Source organism: Neltuma alba, unplaced genomic scaffold, assembly GCF_004799145.2.
Source record: "Neltuma alba isolate B1F8T4 unplaced genomic scaffold, ASM479914v2 tig00010789_pilon, whole genome shotgun sequence".
Classification (NCBI taxonomy): Eukaryota; Viridiplantae; Streptophyta; class Magnoliopsida; order Fabales; family Fabaceae; genus Neltuma; species Neltuma alba.
In genome coordinates this window covers 47460-66429 of record NW_021635606.1, presented here as the reverse complement: position 1 = coordinate 66429, position 18970 = coordinate 47460, and the positions used below count along the sequence as shown (strand labels likewise).

The 18970-nt window shown below is 32.7% G+C and overlaps 2 protein-coding genes across 6 annotated transcripts; both read right to left on the bottom strand.

The window, feature by feature from the left end:
- Positions 1–368: 368 nt before the first annotated feature.
- Positions 369–4604, bottom strand: LOC114759106 (transcription initiation factor TFIID subunit 9-like). Of its 3 annotated transcripts, none has more exons than XM_028948197.1 (4): positions 4477–4604; positions 2487–2770; positions 965–1244; positions 369–789 (listed from the first exon to the last, which is right to left on the bottom strand). In XM_028948197.1, exons 2-3 carry the CDS (start codon positions 2742–2744, stop codon positions 975–977), a joined length of 528 nt encoding a protein of 175 aa, XP_028804030.1. In that variant the 5' UTR covers positions 2745–2770; positions 4477–4604; the 3' UTR covers positions 369–789; positions 965–974. The 3 variants fall into 3 exon arrangements, with proteins under 3 accessions (XP_028804030.1, XP_028804032.1, XP_028804031.1); XM_028948199.1 differs by lacking the exon at positions 4477–4604 and adding an exon at positions 4193–4289; XM_028948198.1 differs by lacking the exon at positions 4477–4604 and adding an exon at positions 4176–4285.
- An 11565-nt stretch (positions 4605–16169) lies between these two features.
- On the bottom strand, positions 16170–18340 carry LOC114759121 (thioredoxin-like protein YLS8). 3 transcript variants are annotated; one of them, XM_028948215.1, is made up of 3 exons: positions 18185–18319; positions 17927–18019; positions 16170–16668 (listed from the first exon to the last, which is right to left on the bottom strand). In XM_028948215.1, the coding sequence occupies exon 3, from the start codon at positions 16666–16668 to the stop codon at positions 16360–16362; it is 309 nt and encodes a 102-aa protein (XP_028804048.1). In that variant the 5' UTR covers positions 17927–18019; positions 18185–18319; the 3' UTR covers positions 16170–16359. The 3 variants fall into 3 exon arrangements, with proteins under 3 accessions (XP_028804048.1, XP_028804049.1, XP_028804047.1); XM_028948216.1 differs by having other exon boundaries at positions 17982–18019; XM_028948214.1 differs by lacking the exon at positions 17927–18019 and having other exon boundaries at positions 18185–18340.
- Positions 18341–18970: the final 630 nt, after the last annotated feature.

The following is an 18970-nucleotide window of genomic DNA, read 5'->3' as shown; positions in this document are numbered from 1 at the left end:
GTGTAAATTTATACTACAAAATGATTCTTATATTTAAAACCAGTATCATTGATTCATATTGGGTTTCCTCCAACTCGTTTAGTAGCACTAGCAATATCATTTTGGCAAAATACAGAATTCTTACTCTGAAAATACTCCTTCCAGTCTCAATTATATTTTAAAAAACAAATGCTTCACAATATCTAAGAAAGTTTGCTATTCCTCTTCATTATGTGTGGAATTGAATTGTTTTTCTTAAAATGCCCTAACTGGCAGTGATCGTCGTTTTCTTGCAACAGTTCCAACTACTCATCAAATTTTAGTTGAAGGGCACGATTGAAAAATACGCATTACTTGCACTTTAAATTTAGCTTGTTTTAACTTATAATTAAGATCAAGAAAATATGGAAGTTTTTATTGAGTGGTTTGATACAAAGCTCCAAAACACAAATGAGAATCTAGAAATCTTTATCTTGGCTTGTCCATGGTTGTCTTCCCCAATGGCATTATGAGCCTCACAACGTAAAAGGTAAACATGGGTCAAACTTCAATTCCATGGAATTTGTTGCAATTCTTCACTCCATCCATTGCGCACTTTTTTAAGTTAACATTTTAAATATTTTTGTTCTAATAAGTACATAACATAAAAGAAGCATAATTTTTTCACTCTCATCTGAAGTTACACTAAGATGAGCGCAAAATTCATATCTGAGCTTCAACTCATTTGCCACCGGGATGTCAGGACCTACTTGACAATTTGTGCAAACACGTACATTTTTCAATCTTCCCATCTTCTAGTCTCCGTCCGCACTACATATATGAAAATTAATATTACAAAACCACAAGTCATAGCATTTCGTAACTACAATAATTATACATATTTAGTACCGAAGAAGCCACAATCCTCTTTACAGGTCAAAACGATGATATGGTTAATTGGATTGCAAAGGATGGAGTTACTTGCAAGTGTCTGAATCGGACTCACCATGAAAGAGTTAGGTTTTAGGGCGTTTGCCGATGGGAAAGGACACCCTTTGTTGAGGATTTTGCTGCATATCTGTCTTGTCTTCCTGAGAGGGGTTGGGATCAGCAGCTTCTTCATCCTCGGTTTCCTCCATTGGTTGGGGAGGCCTTTTGTTTGGAATTGCCAGTTGGTAGTTAGGACTGATTAGTGTATCCTTATCAGGAGGGAGAGAAATGCCAGGACCCGCTATTGATTTCGGTAACGGTATCTTGTTGCGGCTACGTGCCAACTCCAGAAGCACCTATTAAGAAGTAACCTCATCAAATATTTTATCCTTTTGGCAAGGGGAAAAAATTGCCGCTTGAATATAATGCATGATAGAACAAGTGGAAGTTCATGACATATTTACTATCAAATATTTTTTTGGTGAGACCAGAAATACTCTTTTAACAGTAGAGACTAATCTCTTTAACAGTAGAGACTAATCTCACTTTAGGCACCAAGGCAGAAAGTAGACTCTTCCCAACTAAATATGCTTCAAACACGAATTGGTAATCAAATCCCTAACGATTTGTTAAATGGATGCGAGCCTCTGCCACTCATATCAACCTGAATTGGCGGTTACTATCAAGTACTCTAATAAAATTATTACACGAGCTTCTGCAACAACTCTAGCTTCATGCCCCATGGACAGGGTTCCGACCAACAGCAAATCAGCCATGCCCAGGCAATTAATAACAGAAAGTTTGGTCAGTAGATGTTTCAGCTAGCTAGGTACAATCCAATCTGAAAGGTTGCCGATCAAGGAAAGAGGGAAAAGACCAAATATCATATTCATAGGCAAGATTTTCTAAAACCGGGTAAATTCTTCTATTAAAAAAATTCCTTTTCAAGCTCAGTGAAGAAGCAAAAATGCTTTATCTGTGGAGCGGTATGATTCTGAGTCCAACATCAGCAGACTGTACAAAAATATTTTGTTTTATTTTATTGACTAGAAAGTGAATCAGCAAATTAATCTAGCAATCAGTTACCAATGTGACTATTTCAAAAAGAGGAAGACACAGCTTCCACGTTACTTGCTTATAGCAGTCATCACCTCACCCCCCCCCCCAAAAAAAAAGCTGGGAAAAACAAAAAAACCACCAACTACGTTCGTCAATAGCGCACACTTGCTTAGCACCTGCACTGCAAACTTCAAAAACTAGCATTGAACGACAACAAAGGAATGCATCTCATCTTGTACTTCCATGGGGAAGGAAGGACACAATGAAATTCCAATTTCCAAAACAAGGGGAAGATTTCCAGAAAAATCCTCTTCTTTTCTGTTGTTCCTTATCCAAATGAACCGGGGTGTTTGGTTTAGCTTATTTTAAGTAATTTTGCACTATACAACGTAAATATGTTAAAAAAAAAAAGTTTTGTCTCATAAAGAGCAAAAGTATTATAAACTAGCTTCCCAAACAGGCACTAAGTAAGAGCATAGACACAATTTTACTTTTGATGATAACTTAAAAAAGCACAACATTTATAAATGCAGAATTACCTCTCTAGGTGGTGGCTGAGAGAAGCTAAAGTTAACCTTTGACTGAATAGCAAGCTTAACATCATCACAATCAATTGCAGATTTGCTAGCATGCTCAGAATATACTTGGGCATCCGTCAATACTTCAACAACGTAGCGATACCACAACTCCAGAAACTTGTGTATGACACGAGGTTCATAGTCCTCCACTCCCATTGATTTCAAGAGGGACTTCACAATTTTCGCATCCCTGGGCAAATCCTCATCTTTATCCGCCATAATCTCAACAAGTAATTTGATTGTTCCTGAAACAGAGCAAATCCAAATCAATACATATAACAGGATGACTTACCAAGTCCAATCTTACAACTCAGCCAAACCATAAAATCAGAAAAATAGCAAGAATTTTATAGAAAGTAACATATGCATCTGACACATACAAGAGTTTCTTAAAGATCAAGGCCTTCCAACAAAGATGATGACAATGCCCCCGAAAAAAAAATAAAAAAAATTCCTGAAATGCCTGTATACCAAAGCAGGATTTCCTGAATTGTAATCAAATTTTAGATTCAACAGAGTATCACAATTGCTTCATCCTCTTTAAATAGAAAATTTATGACCCAGCATAAAAAATCCTTGAACTCAAATGACAATGAGATGACATTCACTCGACCCAACTTGATGTACAAACTGGGATGAAACCAAAACCAACAAGCAGAATTTATACTCAGTTATGTCGAAAAAATAAATCCAGATCATGAAACTCAAGCAATAACAGCCTCACTGAACTTTATCACCCAAATTCATATTCAGTTAAGGCAGGGAAAAAGGTTACACCATCCCAGTAAAGGTGTCAGAGACAGAGAGAAGCTTTATGACCAGATGTTATATTCGATTAAACTCAAAAAACAAGGCAAGATCACGCTAAAAACAACAGAGCTATCAGCGAGTTTTATCACCAGAATCTATGGTTGAAGGTAGCTAGATAAGAAGGATATATCATACTAAAATCATCAGAGCCAGTGGCAAGCTTTACCATTTATATACTCAAAATTAGCTAAAAACCATGCTTCATAAACCGATACAACAGCAAAGCTTTATCAGAACAATTTATACTCGAAATTAAACTGAAGACCATGGAAAGCATACGCCAAATAACACAGAAGTTGCATCATAATAATTTCATGTAAATTAAATATTAAATATACTGACACAAAAAATCCACTAATCTAAATGATTCTATTCTTTTTTTTTTTTTTATTAATGCAAGAAAGCACACTCTTCAGCATTGAATTGTAATTTATAAAGCAAGTAAAAGTAATGCAAAGAAGGCAGACACTATAGAAGAAGGGGGGGATCTATAGCAGTAGTGACAAATTCTCCTTTTCTTTTTATTTCAAAACAACAAATGAACACGCCAAATTCCGAGATACATGCATATGATAACGCTGTTCTTTCAAAGGATACCACAGTCCATTCCCACGGATAAAACTGACAGCCATAAGTTTCCTCCTATCAAACTCAAGGTCTGCATAGAACAATCAACAGCTATAAGCAAAATTATGTTAACGATAGCAATGACACAGCAGGCCACGGCAGCATGGAGTTAAAGCAACAAATGACTTTAAGAAAAAATCCACATGAACAACCATAGGCGGACCTATATTACACTCACTGAAATCTACGAAACATGCATAGTTCATATGATACCCTTTTAATTTTGATACCAGATACATTAACGGAGAAGCCTTCGTAAGCCAATCGATTCGGGCAAATCCTCCAAGCCACTGAAGAATGACAATGAAAATACTTGCAATTTGTGCTCTTCCAATTAACTAAAATGAAAAAATTTAAAACAAAGCAACAATGAATGGTGAGCCGGCGTCCGAGGCAGGGTTGAGAATAAACAAATGACGTGGGGAACAAATTCAAATCTCGCTTCAAAGCCAGATTGAACAAATCAATCTCACTGGAATTCGGGAGCAGACAGAGCCCAAGGGTTCGTTCGTACCTTTTTCACTACTAGACGAAGGGCTGACAACGGTGGACGGCGTCTGACGGCAAGCCGGACAAGTGCGGAATGCCGGACACGAAATGAATCTCCTCCGACCAGACGAGAGCGTTTCGTTGGGGCTACAAAGGGACTTGGGTTCCGGTCCCTTGAAATATCTTTCTAGTAATCCTTGTATGTTAAATTAGTTGGGGATATTAAACACTATTTAAAAAATATTTTAAATTACTTTGAATGCATTAAAAATTATTTTAAGATAATAAGTAATACTGAAAAAATAATTTAAAGTGTTAGATGCATCAAAAATTTAATTAATTTATGATGTTGAGTACTACTAAAAGAAATTAAAAAATAATTGGATAATGAATACAACATAACCCAAATAGACAAGAAAAAATAAAATAAAATAATGATAGGAAATATAAAATTCAAAAAAAAAAAAAAGAAGAAGAAGAGAAAAACAAGAAGATGCATTCCAAACACATCATTTAGAGAATGAGCATGGGTGAGCTGGGAATATGAACCCAATAATTCATAATATGAAAATAACTCATAAACATATGACATACAAGAATAAGAGGAAACTAAATCATGATTATCTCAACTCTAGACCTATAATAATCAAACCTTGTGAGCCCACAAGCCAACACCACAATTTCCACAAACCTTGTGAGCCCACATATGACATAATGACTTTTGCATTAAGGTTTACATAGCACATTCTTTCTAATTCTAAGGTTCTATTTGGTACATGACACTGAGGGGTTGAAATTGGTATTGAGTTAGGGAATGATTCAATTTGAAACGCCTGGTGGTGTGAGATATTTGTCATTGCTTGGGATTGCCCAATGTCATACTCATGGGATTCACCAATGCCGCCCTCTCCTTTGGTGTTGTAATTTTAGTCCTAGGATTAGAAAGTTACTAACTAAAATATCTTCCTAAAATTTGCTTAATGCCATACTCTATCTATGGTCTTCTTCGTTGTCCTTCATCTCCACTAGCAACCATTGTCAGTCGACAACATCATCATCTTTCTCACTTCCTATTTCGTCAGCGACCTTCTTCTCCTGCAACGTCCTTACTCATGATTTTGTCATCTCCGTTTGTGGTGAGGTGGACGCCAACAATGTCTATATGATAAGGAAAAAAAAAAGGGACCAAACATGAAATCAGTTGAAATAGTGGTTCAATGTTTAGTGGGTCAGATAAGGGTCAAACCAATCATATTAGAATAATATAATTTAATTAAAAATAACAAAATATAGCAACATTAATAATGACTAATAACAAAATACAAAAAAATATAACAATAATTTGATTGTAACAATAACAAAATACAATAGCATTGAGAATTTTAATCTTTATGATTCATCAATAACTAAAATTAATAACTATTGATACCAAAATTATCATTAAAATTTATTCAAATATATAATGACTAAGATATTAAAAGTTGAATGAGGAAAAATAGAACCAATAACAACATAATCGTCTAGGCCGGTGATCATAGCAATTTTTACCGATTCACCCTCAATTTGACTGGGTTGATGTCGATTTTGTTTAAGATTGAGCCATCACTTAAATCAGACCAACTGGCTAGTTTAGTTTGATTTTTTTCCTTGTCTATATCTAGCAACGACATTCTCAGAATTTTTATCAATAGGTTACAAACAGTAAAAGAAATTCTTTAAATGCTACATAGTGAGAATTATTTCTCTAAATACTATAGTCAAAGTTGTTCTTGAATTGAACAATTTTTAAAGTTCATCTAAGTAAGAACAATTTCTTCAATAAACATTGTTTGGCGTGTAATTAAACTTCATCTTAGTGTGAACCACTTTTAAACTTTATCAGCCCTTGAACAACTTTTTTTACAATTTCTCACCATACAAATACCCCTACAAGGATTTTAATAATGATCATATCATTAGAATAATGAGTTAATTATTACACAATGATAATAGTAATAATTAAAATTACATTAATTAAAAAGTGATTAATAAAAATAAGTAATAATTAAGTTTTATAAAATTAATAATAAATAATAATTAAATTGACATGAACAAAAAATAAGAATCAATTTACCTCACAAATAATGACTCCCGATGCCACATCTTGGTTTCCTCTGCTCACACTGTGGTCGTTGTTGTATATTTACTTCTTGAGTTTGATCTAATATCTCATTTGTCTACATAGTTAGCATAGTTAAATCAAACTAAGGTGGTTCGAATAAAGAAATTGATTGCCGAGAGATGACAAATGCTTCATTTGATGGACACCTTGCTCAAAAGAAGAAGTGTTATATTGATCCATAAATAATGCAAGATTATCAAATAAGGACATAAACGACTGAAATTGAGGAGGATTGGGTGAGTAAGAATGGCGTAATTCGATGATGATGGCATGTTGATGGGGGTAAACATGTGTTGGATTGGAAGATGTGATAGGGGTTGATGATGAGATTGGTATGTTATCAGAATGACTAAAATTTTGAGGCTCTTGTTCCCTTAAATTTTCATTTACAATTGGTGGTTGAGTGGACAAGTAACTGCCATGCCGTTTCCTTGGTCTATCTCAAGGAATTTGTGGACAGAGCAACACAACTGTTGGTGGAGCTGGTTGAGGGTTCATATTAAATTGTTATTCTCTAATTGCGAGTAAGATGTTACACTGGTTTTGAGTAACTTTTTCTCGATAATCAATGCAATCAGAGCATGTTGAACGAGAATTAATTGATAGCCTATATAACTGTTTTGCTATATCAGCTGAAATAAATAAAATATTAGGTTGAAAAATTTTTTTGTATAAAAGAAAATGATGATATTGATTGAAAAAAAAACTAAAAGAACCTTATCACATAGCCAGTATCATCACTAACACATTGGATCCATCGTCTTGTGTGTCTCCAATATCCTTGCATGTACTCAGATGTTTGATCAAGTTCATCAAGTGCTAGAGGAACATCAACAACAGCATGTGGCCATCCATTCCATGCTTTAATAAAATTTGAGTATTGTTGAGTCTAATTTGTGGTTATTCTGTCACGTAGCTATATTTTATATTAATTTTCTAAATAAACAGGCATGATAGGAATAGGTTGTTGACGACCAAATTGTCTTAGTACACTTTTGAATACACCATTCATGCACTCTGCAAGATTAGTTGTCATGTGTCTATAACGTCAACCTTCAATGTCATATGCATGTGACCGTTTTTCTTTTGGGATGGCTTCAATCCATCTGGCAACAAATACATGTTGCAATGCTATCTCTACTAATTGTTGGTCAACAACATGATATTCATATGCATACCCTACAAGTAGTTACTAACTTGTTAAAAATAATCATAAAATCATAAAGTTATCATATCATAAAAAACATAAAGAATCTCATCAATATTTATAAATTTCTCTTTCAGCCAATTTGTTCCATTTGCTTTGTGAAGATTTGCGGCCACATGATGTAAACAAAAAACATGACGTGCATGTGGTGGCTGCCATCCATGTTGAGGATTAGAAACTATGGCCAAAATTGAACGATATTTGTCTAAAATTAAACAAATTTTTATTCTGTCTTTTACAATACAGTGACGCATATGGTATAAGAACTATGTCTAAGCAGATCTTGTCTCCCCTTCAACTACCATAAATGCCAATGGCACAATATTTCTGTCACCATCTTTTGATATGGCCATAAGTAACGTGCCCTTATACTTTTCATATAAAAATATTCCATCAACTTGTATAATGGGTTTTAGGTGTGGAAAGGCATCAATACATGGCTTGAATGCCCAAAATACACGACGAAATATTTCAACTGGTTCCCCATCTACATGGACTTGAGAGTACTATTTATTTGGAAATTGTACGTGATCTAGGAATGAAATGTTGTATTGCGGCCAACCACCTTAGGAGTGAGGAATACGAGATCTTCCAATTCTCGACAGCAACATCAATGGCTAATTGTTTTGCATTCTATGCCTTCTTATATGATAGTGTATAACCAAACACAAATTGCATCCTCTCTGTAATTTGAGATACTTTCACATCTGGCTTGTCAGTTACCATTATGACGACACAAGATGATATAACATTAGCATCTAACTTTGGATGGTCTTGAGTTAGTGATGTGCTTAAGCATGTGTGGACCCCCCATATTTTGTAACCTGCCAAAAATTTCTGTTTTCCTTCTTACAAGCTCTTACTCTCCAATTACAATTTTTATCGTAGTTAATGCGTCGATATTCTTCATATGTTTTACATTAATAATAGACCTTAAATGTATGATGAACTCGAACAGAGTATAACTTAACCGCACGTCTCAAAACATGAACATTGCTAAACATCTTTTTGATATGTAACTCTTCATTATAAATGAAAGGTAGAATTTCTTCTAATTCATTATCTCAAAAGCCATAGTGACTCAACATTAATATGTGAGAATAAAGCAGATGCTAGCTCATTATCCTAGTTTATCTCGTCATGCTCATCACCATCATCATTATTATTCCCATCACCAATATTTAAATAAGAATCATCTTTGTCCTCAAATTCATCCATGGTATCTTTCATTTAAGGAACATAGCAAGATGACCTATTGTTGCCACTGTCTAGGGGAAGTTTAAATGGGTGAAGATTTTCCATGTGATCGCTAGACATGGATTCTTCTTCTATAATGTTCAGCTAATTACTACTTGATGGAGGAGTATTTCCAGCATTGTTGTCTATTAGCTATGATTCAATATGACCATTGTCTTTCAAGTCACCTATATTGGCATACAACTCTACACATGTTAACTGAGTTGAGAATCGATTACTCACTTGTCACATTTGTTGGACATCTAAATCATCTTCTAGATTGTATGCTTGGTATTATAGTAGATTTATGCACGTAGGATATCTGTATATTGGATTTGTCATAATTTCACTGGGAGGAAGTTGTAGCTTTCAACCAATAACTTCCTTCAACCTACCCGATATAATATTTGGATCAACTTTCACTACTTTCATTCTATTACACTCAAATGTTGCACTAGCTAGGCTGCTAAAAATTCGTCTGTTTGCAAATATACACACAAACTCTTTTCTATGATACATTCTGCTTCCTAAATAATACATTATAATTATTAATTAAGCAAAAATGAATTGTAAAACTAAATTAACTCTATAATATCATTATTTTTTAATTCAATTATTTAAATATTTTTCAAAAGAAAGTAGTAGAATAATCATTTACTTAGAGTTATAAAAATTAGGCTATTCTTTTATTAAGAAACTTATTTACATTTTTAACTAAGATAGTAACCTGTAATATCTTTAAATGAACAATGATTGTACAACATCTATCATAAAAATATATTTAGAATAACAATATTAATATGTTAAATTTAATAAATTAAAAAATTAACTTAAATTTAAAATAAACGTTATATATTAAAAATTTGTTATAAATTCTAATATATAAATATAAAATTAATAATATAAATTACATATTTTAAATATATTAAATAAATAATTTTCTATTCATTATTTCACACATCCCATTTTATTCAAACAATATTATAATTAAATATTATTAAAAAATATGAGCTAAAATAATTGCCTCTGCTTATTATTAAAAAAGATCTTAAAAATTATAAGTATTTGAAAGGATCAAATATATTTAAAAATATTAAATTACCCCTTAACTACATCCCTAAATTTCCCCTAACTTATGCTCCATTATTGGATATTTTGAATGATTAAATTAGATAAATATTTGATTAAATAAATTAATTTGAAAATGTGAGTTTTTTATTCGAAAAATCGCCTCTGCTTTGTTTTTCTCCTGGTCCCAACTTCATATTTCAAATGTTTGATTTTAAGTTATCTATATTATTAAAGAATAATTATATTTCTTTTAGCCTCTAATTTCTATATTGTGAATAAAGGCTTCTGATGAGATATATATTTTGGCTAGCACATAAAGGTAAATTTACATTGAATAATGATAAGCTTATAATAAATGCACTTATGTGATTTTATATTAGCTACCATTTAAGTGACCTAAAAAGGCATCCTTATGATTGGAAACAAAAATAAATGTTGATAACTATTTCATGCTAGTTGTTGAAAAATTATAATTACTTAATATGACAAAACAATTAGCCATTGTTATTGAGTATTTTTTTTAAATTTATATTTTATTATTTAGTGTCCCTAAATAATTATGATTTTTAAGATCTGCTTTAATAAATATTACTTTTTCTAGGTCATCCTCTCTAATTTTTCCCAAAAATTTTAAAAAAAATCCTTTGTTTCATTATTATTAATCCCACCATCAGTACTCGTTTTATTAGGAAAATTTTAGCACTATTTAGTGCTATTTTTCATTGGCTAGATAGAAGACCAGACTAAGCTCACAACCAAGCATTATCTAAATAGATACATATTTAATCTGACTACATATTTACATAAATGCTATCTACTAAAAAAAAAGATATATATATTTAATCAAATTATAAAAAGGTAAACTACAATTTATTTTATATGAAAATTAATTATATGTCTATATTTTTTAATTAAAAGAAACTCAACATGCAAATTTGACTAAATATAAAATTCTTATCCATCATTTAGCAAAATACATACAAAAATTAAAAAAAAATTAATCAAGAGAATGTAGTTTAGTCAGAAGAAAAATTAAGCTTCAAGTTAAGATAAAACGTATATAATATTTGTAAGATTGTACACACCACTAACTTCACTGAACAAAAGTGTGGAAGGAAAAAGAAGAATGGAAGGAGCTGGAGAACTTTGAGAAGAATTTGAGAAGTAATGAGAAGAAAGGTAGATTTGAGTGGAAAATTACACGCATTATATAGACAATAATAGAATGTACACTATGCACTCACATGCCAAAGACATGAGCTGAAGACATGTGAATGACTACTCCCTGAGCCCCTATACTGATGGGAATATTTGGAGAAGGAAATCAACCAGGAGCAGCTTTGTGTGTGTGGTTGAAAAAGAAAAAGAATGTGGATCTAGTCAAATAAGAAAGAAAGAATCACATGGAGTGTATTGGGGCAGAAGACAAATGGATTGTAGGTCCTACTGAACTTGTTCAGACCAAAAACAAGTTTCATTTTGTGAGGCAGATCTCACTAAACTCGTTCTTGGACTGAACGAGTTCTATTATTTTGTCATGTAGGTCCTACTGAATTTGTTTTCTATATAAACGAACTTTGTATAAATTTAAATCCAATCACAATCTGAACAATTTTTAGGTATAGCATCTCGATAAATATTTTTTATCTCATCGTATATGAGTAAATTTTTTTTAACTAGTTATCATATTTGGGTTAAAAAGCCCGACATTCTCTTCTTTTGTGACTGCAAATCTGTTCGAGCCTAGAGTTGCGTCGAATATGGACCATATTTCCTAATCAAAATGACTGGGAACTAGATCTGTCTTCCCCGACTTGCCTCATAATTCATGGAGCTGGTGTAATGGACCCTCACCACAAAATTACAAAATGCATGGACCCGGAAAATAAGTCAAAATTAATCCCATATCATACCAAAGATAGTTTTAAAATCTATTCATAATCCCAATTCCATATATCTAATGTTATTTTCAATCCCAATCCCAATAGTTTAGAATTTAATGCTTCATACAAAATAGGGCGTGAGGGTTAAACCTCACAAACCCACACCTATTTGTTCCCTCTTACCATTCAAACATTTTGTGGCATATTAAACCTTTACTTATCCTTCAAGGACAATGGAAATCTCCCAACACTTCATAATTTGCCCAAAAAAAAAAGAAAAGAAGCAGAAACCTAATATCCAATCTAGAATATATTTATTGTTCCTACCCATCCTTGAACAACAACAATTAAAGTCAAAAAATACAAGAAGGCCTGCCAATTCCAACTTCATAGTTATGCCAAAAAGGTAAGAATTTTGGGAACTTAATGGTAACGCAAATCAAGGCAAATTATCATGAAAATTTAAAATTAAGATTTTTCTTACCTAAAATTTTTAATCGAAATGGTTTCTTAGCTAAATATGGTTTAGATGGCCCACAACGAAAATCCTCTAAAAATTTAAAATAAATATCTCAGACATGTAAAACTCGACATAACTTGCAAATATAATCAAGCTCCAATAGAGCCGGGAAAACGGGCCGAGCCCGTCGGGCCGGCCCTTTTAGGTCCTGAAATTATGAGGGCCGGGCTTGATATTTTTCTCTTAAAATGAAACATAAGCCCCGGAGGGCTAGCCCTGGAGGGCCGAGGGCTTAAAAAGGCCGGCCCTGGAGGGCCACGGGCCGGCCCTTTTAAGCCCTTTTATATTTTTTTTTATTTTTAAAATTTTTTTATATAATATTAATGTTATTAATTTTTTACATTGTTAATAATATTTCAAATATTTAGTTATTATTATCATTTTAAAAGTAAATTTAGTTTTAGATAATAATTTATCCAATTAAATTTTTAAAAAATAGGTTAATTTGGACTTTAATAATGATTTGATTTATATTATATGCGTTGATATTTTTAAACTATATATATATTTGATAATAGAATATTTTTATACTTATATAACTTGTGATTCTATAATTTGAATTAGAAATTCATGAGTTTTAACAGCAATGTTTCTCACATTAAAGTAAAAAAATAGTTAGATTGCAAAATTTAAAAATAAAATTCTTATAAAGAAGAAAAACTTGATATTTTTGTTACGAAAGAAAAGTATACTTATGAAGAAAAGTAATTAATTATAGTGATGATGAAGTTTCAAAAGATTAATAATAGTGTTTATTTATTGCACAATTGCATTATAGATAAAACTTTTAAATGTTGTTATCTTGTTAATGAATGTTTTAGATGTTCTTAGATGTTGATGAATATTTATATATGATGATATTTTATATGTGACTTAATTTTATTCATATTTATGTCTTTTATTAATAATTTCATTGATTTATTTTTATAAAAAATATGATAAATATAAAAAATAGTATTTTTTCTTAAACGGGCTAAAAGCCCGCGGGCTGGCCCTGGCCCTGTAGCTTAAGGGCCGGGCCTAACAAATTGGAGTATTTTTAAAATTCCAGCCCTGGAGGGCCGGCCCTTTTAAGCCCGCTAGCCCTGAAGGGCCGGCCCTGGAGGGCCGGGCCGGCCCTGATTCCCGGCTCTAAGCTCCAACAAGCATTCTAAGGCCATCCATAATCAGCTATCAAAGTTTCAAACGAGAGTTAACTCCAAAAATTGAAATTCCTTTTCTAACAACTTAGGCTTTGAACAAAATTTCAAATATCAACATTTCCACAACTAAATTCATTTTGGAACCATTAACGAGCTTTAACTACCCAAAGAATAATTTAATTTGGTCCTTCAATTAATCTATCAAATGTTTTCATTTTAATTGCTAAGGTAATTTACGTTGATAAATATATTGTAATATTTTGCTTCCAATTCATTAAACTTCCACTCCAAGAGAGTTCCCTTGATTAATCCTCCATTAATTAATTATAAAAAATGGGAAGTTAATAACCAGGGGTTTATTTTTGTTTGCTTTAACATATGTGTGTGTGTGTGTATGCTTGTTTCCCATCATAACATATTATGAATGATTAATTTGATTGGTTATGAGCAAAGTTCTTTCCACAACATGTTGTGCTCTTTGGATGAATCCCAACTATTTTGACCAACGCATGGTTAGTGCATCTAAAATCCCTCACCTATGGTACTTCTTTTTTCTTTTTTTTTTTTACCAGAAACACCTATGGTACTTCTGATATGTTGGCATTGATATCTATATAAGGCTAATTTGTGTCATTGGTTTACCATGGGGTATGCCGTCTATCCATTTAGATACACACTTATGGTTAAAGCATAGTTCAAAACATAGTGAGGCTTACACAGTCATTGTCACATAAATTTTTGTCCATAGTCAGAAGAAAAAGGTGACTTGGATTGGGATTAAACTTTTCATAAATATGGAACTGGATTTAGGGTTGTGAAAGACAAGGTGAACCATAGTCCATTTTCTAGATATGAGGGTTGATCCATATTATAAAGACTTACATTTTGCTTCTTGAACTTGTTGACAAGTTTTCTTTACCTTATGTTTGGTATGAAGGAAATGGAAGGTATAAAAGATTTTTATGAGCTCAATTTAAAAAACTAGATGAGTGAGGTTTTAAAATTTTAATAAGAAGAATATGTAAGATAAAAAATAATAAAAATTAATTAAAAGCTTTTAACTCCACTTTTTAAATTTTTTAAATTAAGTTCATTAAAGTTTTTCCTCCCATACCCTCTATTTCCTTCATACCCAAGGGCGCCTTAGTAAATTGGCAAGTAGAAATTATTAAAATGACAATTTCGTTTATAGTTTTGACAAGTACATTTTAAGTTATAAAGCCACCTTTTACAGGCGTTTATTGACGAGTTCCCTTCTATACTTTGTTAATTAAACATTAAAGTGACAACTTCACTTCCTATTTTGACAAATACACGTCAAATTATGAAAATGTTTCCCACGTTCAAAAGTTTTCCTGAGTAAATTATATTAAGAAGTAAAATGACGGGTTAACTTAGCCTTCGACAAGCAAATAGTTTGAGAACTTGAAACTAAACTTATAAGTACTATTACTGGCCTCATGGTTATAATTCTTTTTAGTTGAGCTCATGATATTTACTGCTGGTAACAATAACTAATCCCCTCACACCATAAACTTTTTAAAAAGATTTTTTAGTGCTACTCATGAATGCCTCTCCATCCACACAACTAGAGATCAAGTCCTTAGCTGGATGCTTAAAGAACCTAGTCAAGTGCTAGCTGTGCTGAGCCTCCTTTCTTTTTAGTAAATAGGGATTCAAATTCCTCATAGTTCCAATGCTGACAGGTTGGTTAATTGAAGAGCATTTTGATAATTAAACAACACAACTTAATTATAATTCCTTAGTTCTTTCATGATACCCATTCATGCAAATATTTCGCTCCTCCATGTTCTCCCAAAATCAAGATTATAATAGTACATGGTTATCTTTTAATAAACGTTTGATATTACGGATTACAAATTATGAAAAGTATATATTATTTCATGATAAATTTCAAACTATGGCACGCAAATAGTTCATACCTGATTTTTGCACAACAAGGTAATAACAAAAAATTGGAAATCAACTATGCTAAAATAGAGGAAACTGCCGCCCCCTTAATATAGTTCTTTTTTCGCAGATAGTGTATGGAGTAATCATCTAATAATCTAATAAGAGATTAATTTCCAAATTCGAAGACAAAGCCAGGATCTTTGAAATTTGCAGGTTTTTTTTTTCCCGCTGTGGCCATGAAACCAGTCCTACTCGGATGCTACGTCAATGATTTTTGGTCGAAAGTTTGCCCAATCAGCACTTTAACAGCCAAAATTAACTTTCTATTAGGGTTGAATGAGATTGCACCATAAAAATTAATCCTCGGTGCACCTTAACCGAAAAATATTTGTACTAATAATTTAGAATATCGAGCAAACTTCCCTGTTCAACCTTAATATTCTTCAAAATTTTAAAATTAAAAAATAGATAATTAGACGATAGCTAAGCATAGTCTATCTGTTTTCCCTAAAGTTTCCAGATACCCTTTGACTGTAAACATCCTACAATATGTAGAATCCCTAACAAACTCACTAGACAACAACTAGAAAGGAAACTAGCCAGGGCTAATATAATATTGTAGTGAAGAATGTTCTAAGTAATTCAAATCACAATCACCAACTCAGCAGCTACTGAAATGGAAACACAAGATAAAGGCTCATTTTTACAGTGGTTATTATCACTCAAATGTTTTAGTAGTTCCCTAGAATCCAAATCAATAACTTGAATCCTAACTCAATAGCGATACTTGGTGGAGTAATCTTTAGGAGATATTACCAGACCACGTCCCTTTCTGGCACCCCTATAGACTGTCTCAACAATATCAATGAACTCTTGCTTGTCCTTGAGAGCCCAATTAATCTTGTTGTTGTTCCCAGTTCCAAGGTCTATCATGATGTGCTTGTTCCTGAAGAAGAACATCACAGTGCATGGGTCATAGAGCTCATACATTGTGTTGAAATCAGGAACCTCCGAGATATCCACCAGGTAAATTACTGCAAAATTTTTAATCGTCTCGGCAACTGACGCTAGTACCTCATCCATCTGACGTCAAGACATATTTGTCAAATGATTAGGTAAAAATTGGCATGCAGCTTCAGATCGTGGAATTTAAAAGAGATATCTGAAGTTAGCCATAATTAAGCCTATAAATATCATGCAATCAGTAGTTTAAGTACGATATAGCAGTAACAAACTGGAGCAAAAAATAGTTTCCATATGATTATGAGCCATGAAACATGTCAATACCTTCAAAATAAGAGGGCTTCAGGAAAATAAATCCTTGATCCTCTCAAAGACTAAGCATACCAGTCTAAAGCTATAGAGAGAAAAGCAAATGCTTTTAATTCAAGGGAGAATTACAATCAAGTCCGAAGAAGAGGAATAATTACTAAAAAGTCTCACTAACAACCTGAGCAGCCTATAATGACAAGTTCTAGAGTGGAGAATGACAACCTCTAAGACTCGTTTTGTAATTTTTTTTCCTCCTTTGGGACCTCATTGTAATTCTCCCTTGATTCAAATATATACAGAAAAATCTTCACACAACTTTATTTAGCATAAGCATAACAGTCCATTTTGTAAGGCAGTAAAGGTTCTTTCCTCTTTCTTTTGGTCTGCGGTAGAGGTCTTAACTAGAAGCAATTGCCTACTTTCAAAAGATTTTTTTTATTTTTTTATTTTTTGAGTTCAAAACATTCACCCTCATGAAGGCAGGAAGAAGTACAAATAATTACCATTATAATTTTTCAAAGTTCTCTAAGCTATTCTATCATTTTTCTGCTTTGCCGTTACTCAAGTCCTTATCATTTTATTGGTGTTTTCCAAAGGATTTTCACCTAGAAATCATGATTTGTTTGGACTAACAAAATCGCCCCAGGCTGCGTTAATTGGCTCTCTATCCATTTAAATCAACAGTATCAATCTCTACACGAAGAAGCAATAATGATGGATTAAAAATCGATATGCCTCCTCACCACAAATTGATTCAGCTTCTATATTTTCAGAGATGAAGAGACAGAGAATCAGCCCAAAAAAATGATTGTGTGCGCCTATTCAAACTAACATCCCCAGTGGAAAAGGCAAAAACTAAGACAGCGCAAGTACTTCAATAAATTAACACGTTCTCATTCACGAATACATTTAGCAACGTGGTAGCAGTTTTAATCCGTATGCTAATCTCAAAAGAACCATTCTTTTTGTAATTCTTGGGTTTCCCCGTAAGCTATGACAATCATTCTCAAAAATCAAAAGGCAGAGTAAACAACACAACAACCAAACTGAATCCAATCAATATGTCTACCTTATTTCAGGTTACAGCTTATTTCAGAGGAATCAAAGGTAGGCTCTGTGTCTACCTTATTTCAGATTATAGCTTCCTTCGTCAATTGTCATCCTTCAAAACATAAAAACAAATAAAGATGAACACATAAACAGAGAGATTTGCGTTCATTAATTCACAACCAAAAGTTAAGTCACCTTAGATTACTCCTTGAATCATCATCTGATTTATGATCGTTGAATTTAAAATGAGATTAAAGAAGAACGAATTCACAGATACCTGCATACAAGTCTCGTCCCAATCATGGCCGAAGCGGATAACGACGACCCGTTCTTCCTCGGCGAGAATAGCCTGATCAACGGCCCACCCAGAGTGAAGGTGCGGCAACAGGTACGACATTCTCTCTGTCTCTCCGTGTGGATCGCCGGAGCACAATGTGCAGTTTTGCGACTTGGCAGGCAAAGAAGCGAGATCGGATGGCCGGGAATTTAGATGATGGCGCCAAACACCCAAAAGCGAAGGGTCTAGAAACAACCAGCCTCTCCACCCGATCCCACACGATATGGCCGATAGCGTGCGTACGACGCAAATGGCTCGAGAAATACAACATGGATTTGGGCTTATTTGGTGGGTCGTTTGAGCGGAGTCTCCGTTTGGATTCGCGAAAAAAAAAAAAGAATTTATTTCTAATCTAATTTAAAAAAAAAATTGGATAAAAATTAAATTGGATAAGTTAAATTATGTTTGAATTGGAGTTTTAAAAAGTTAGTTTGTAAAAGTGAGATTGGTAGAAAATTGTTTAAATTATGATTGAGTAAAAATAAGTTTGTTTGTAAAATTATCAAAATAGGTATGAGTTTTAATAAATAACGAAACATTATTAAAAAAATAATTTTACATAATACATTAAATTTAACATAATTTAATATGAAGAAGTGAAATTTAATGAGCGAATTAAATTTTAAAACTTTAGAGAAATTATAAAAAATATTTTAAATATAAAGTGAAACATGATAAAAAAAAATAAATTGACATAATACAATGAATAAGTCAAATTTAATGAAT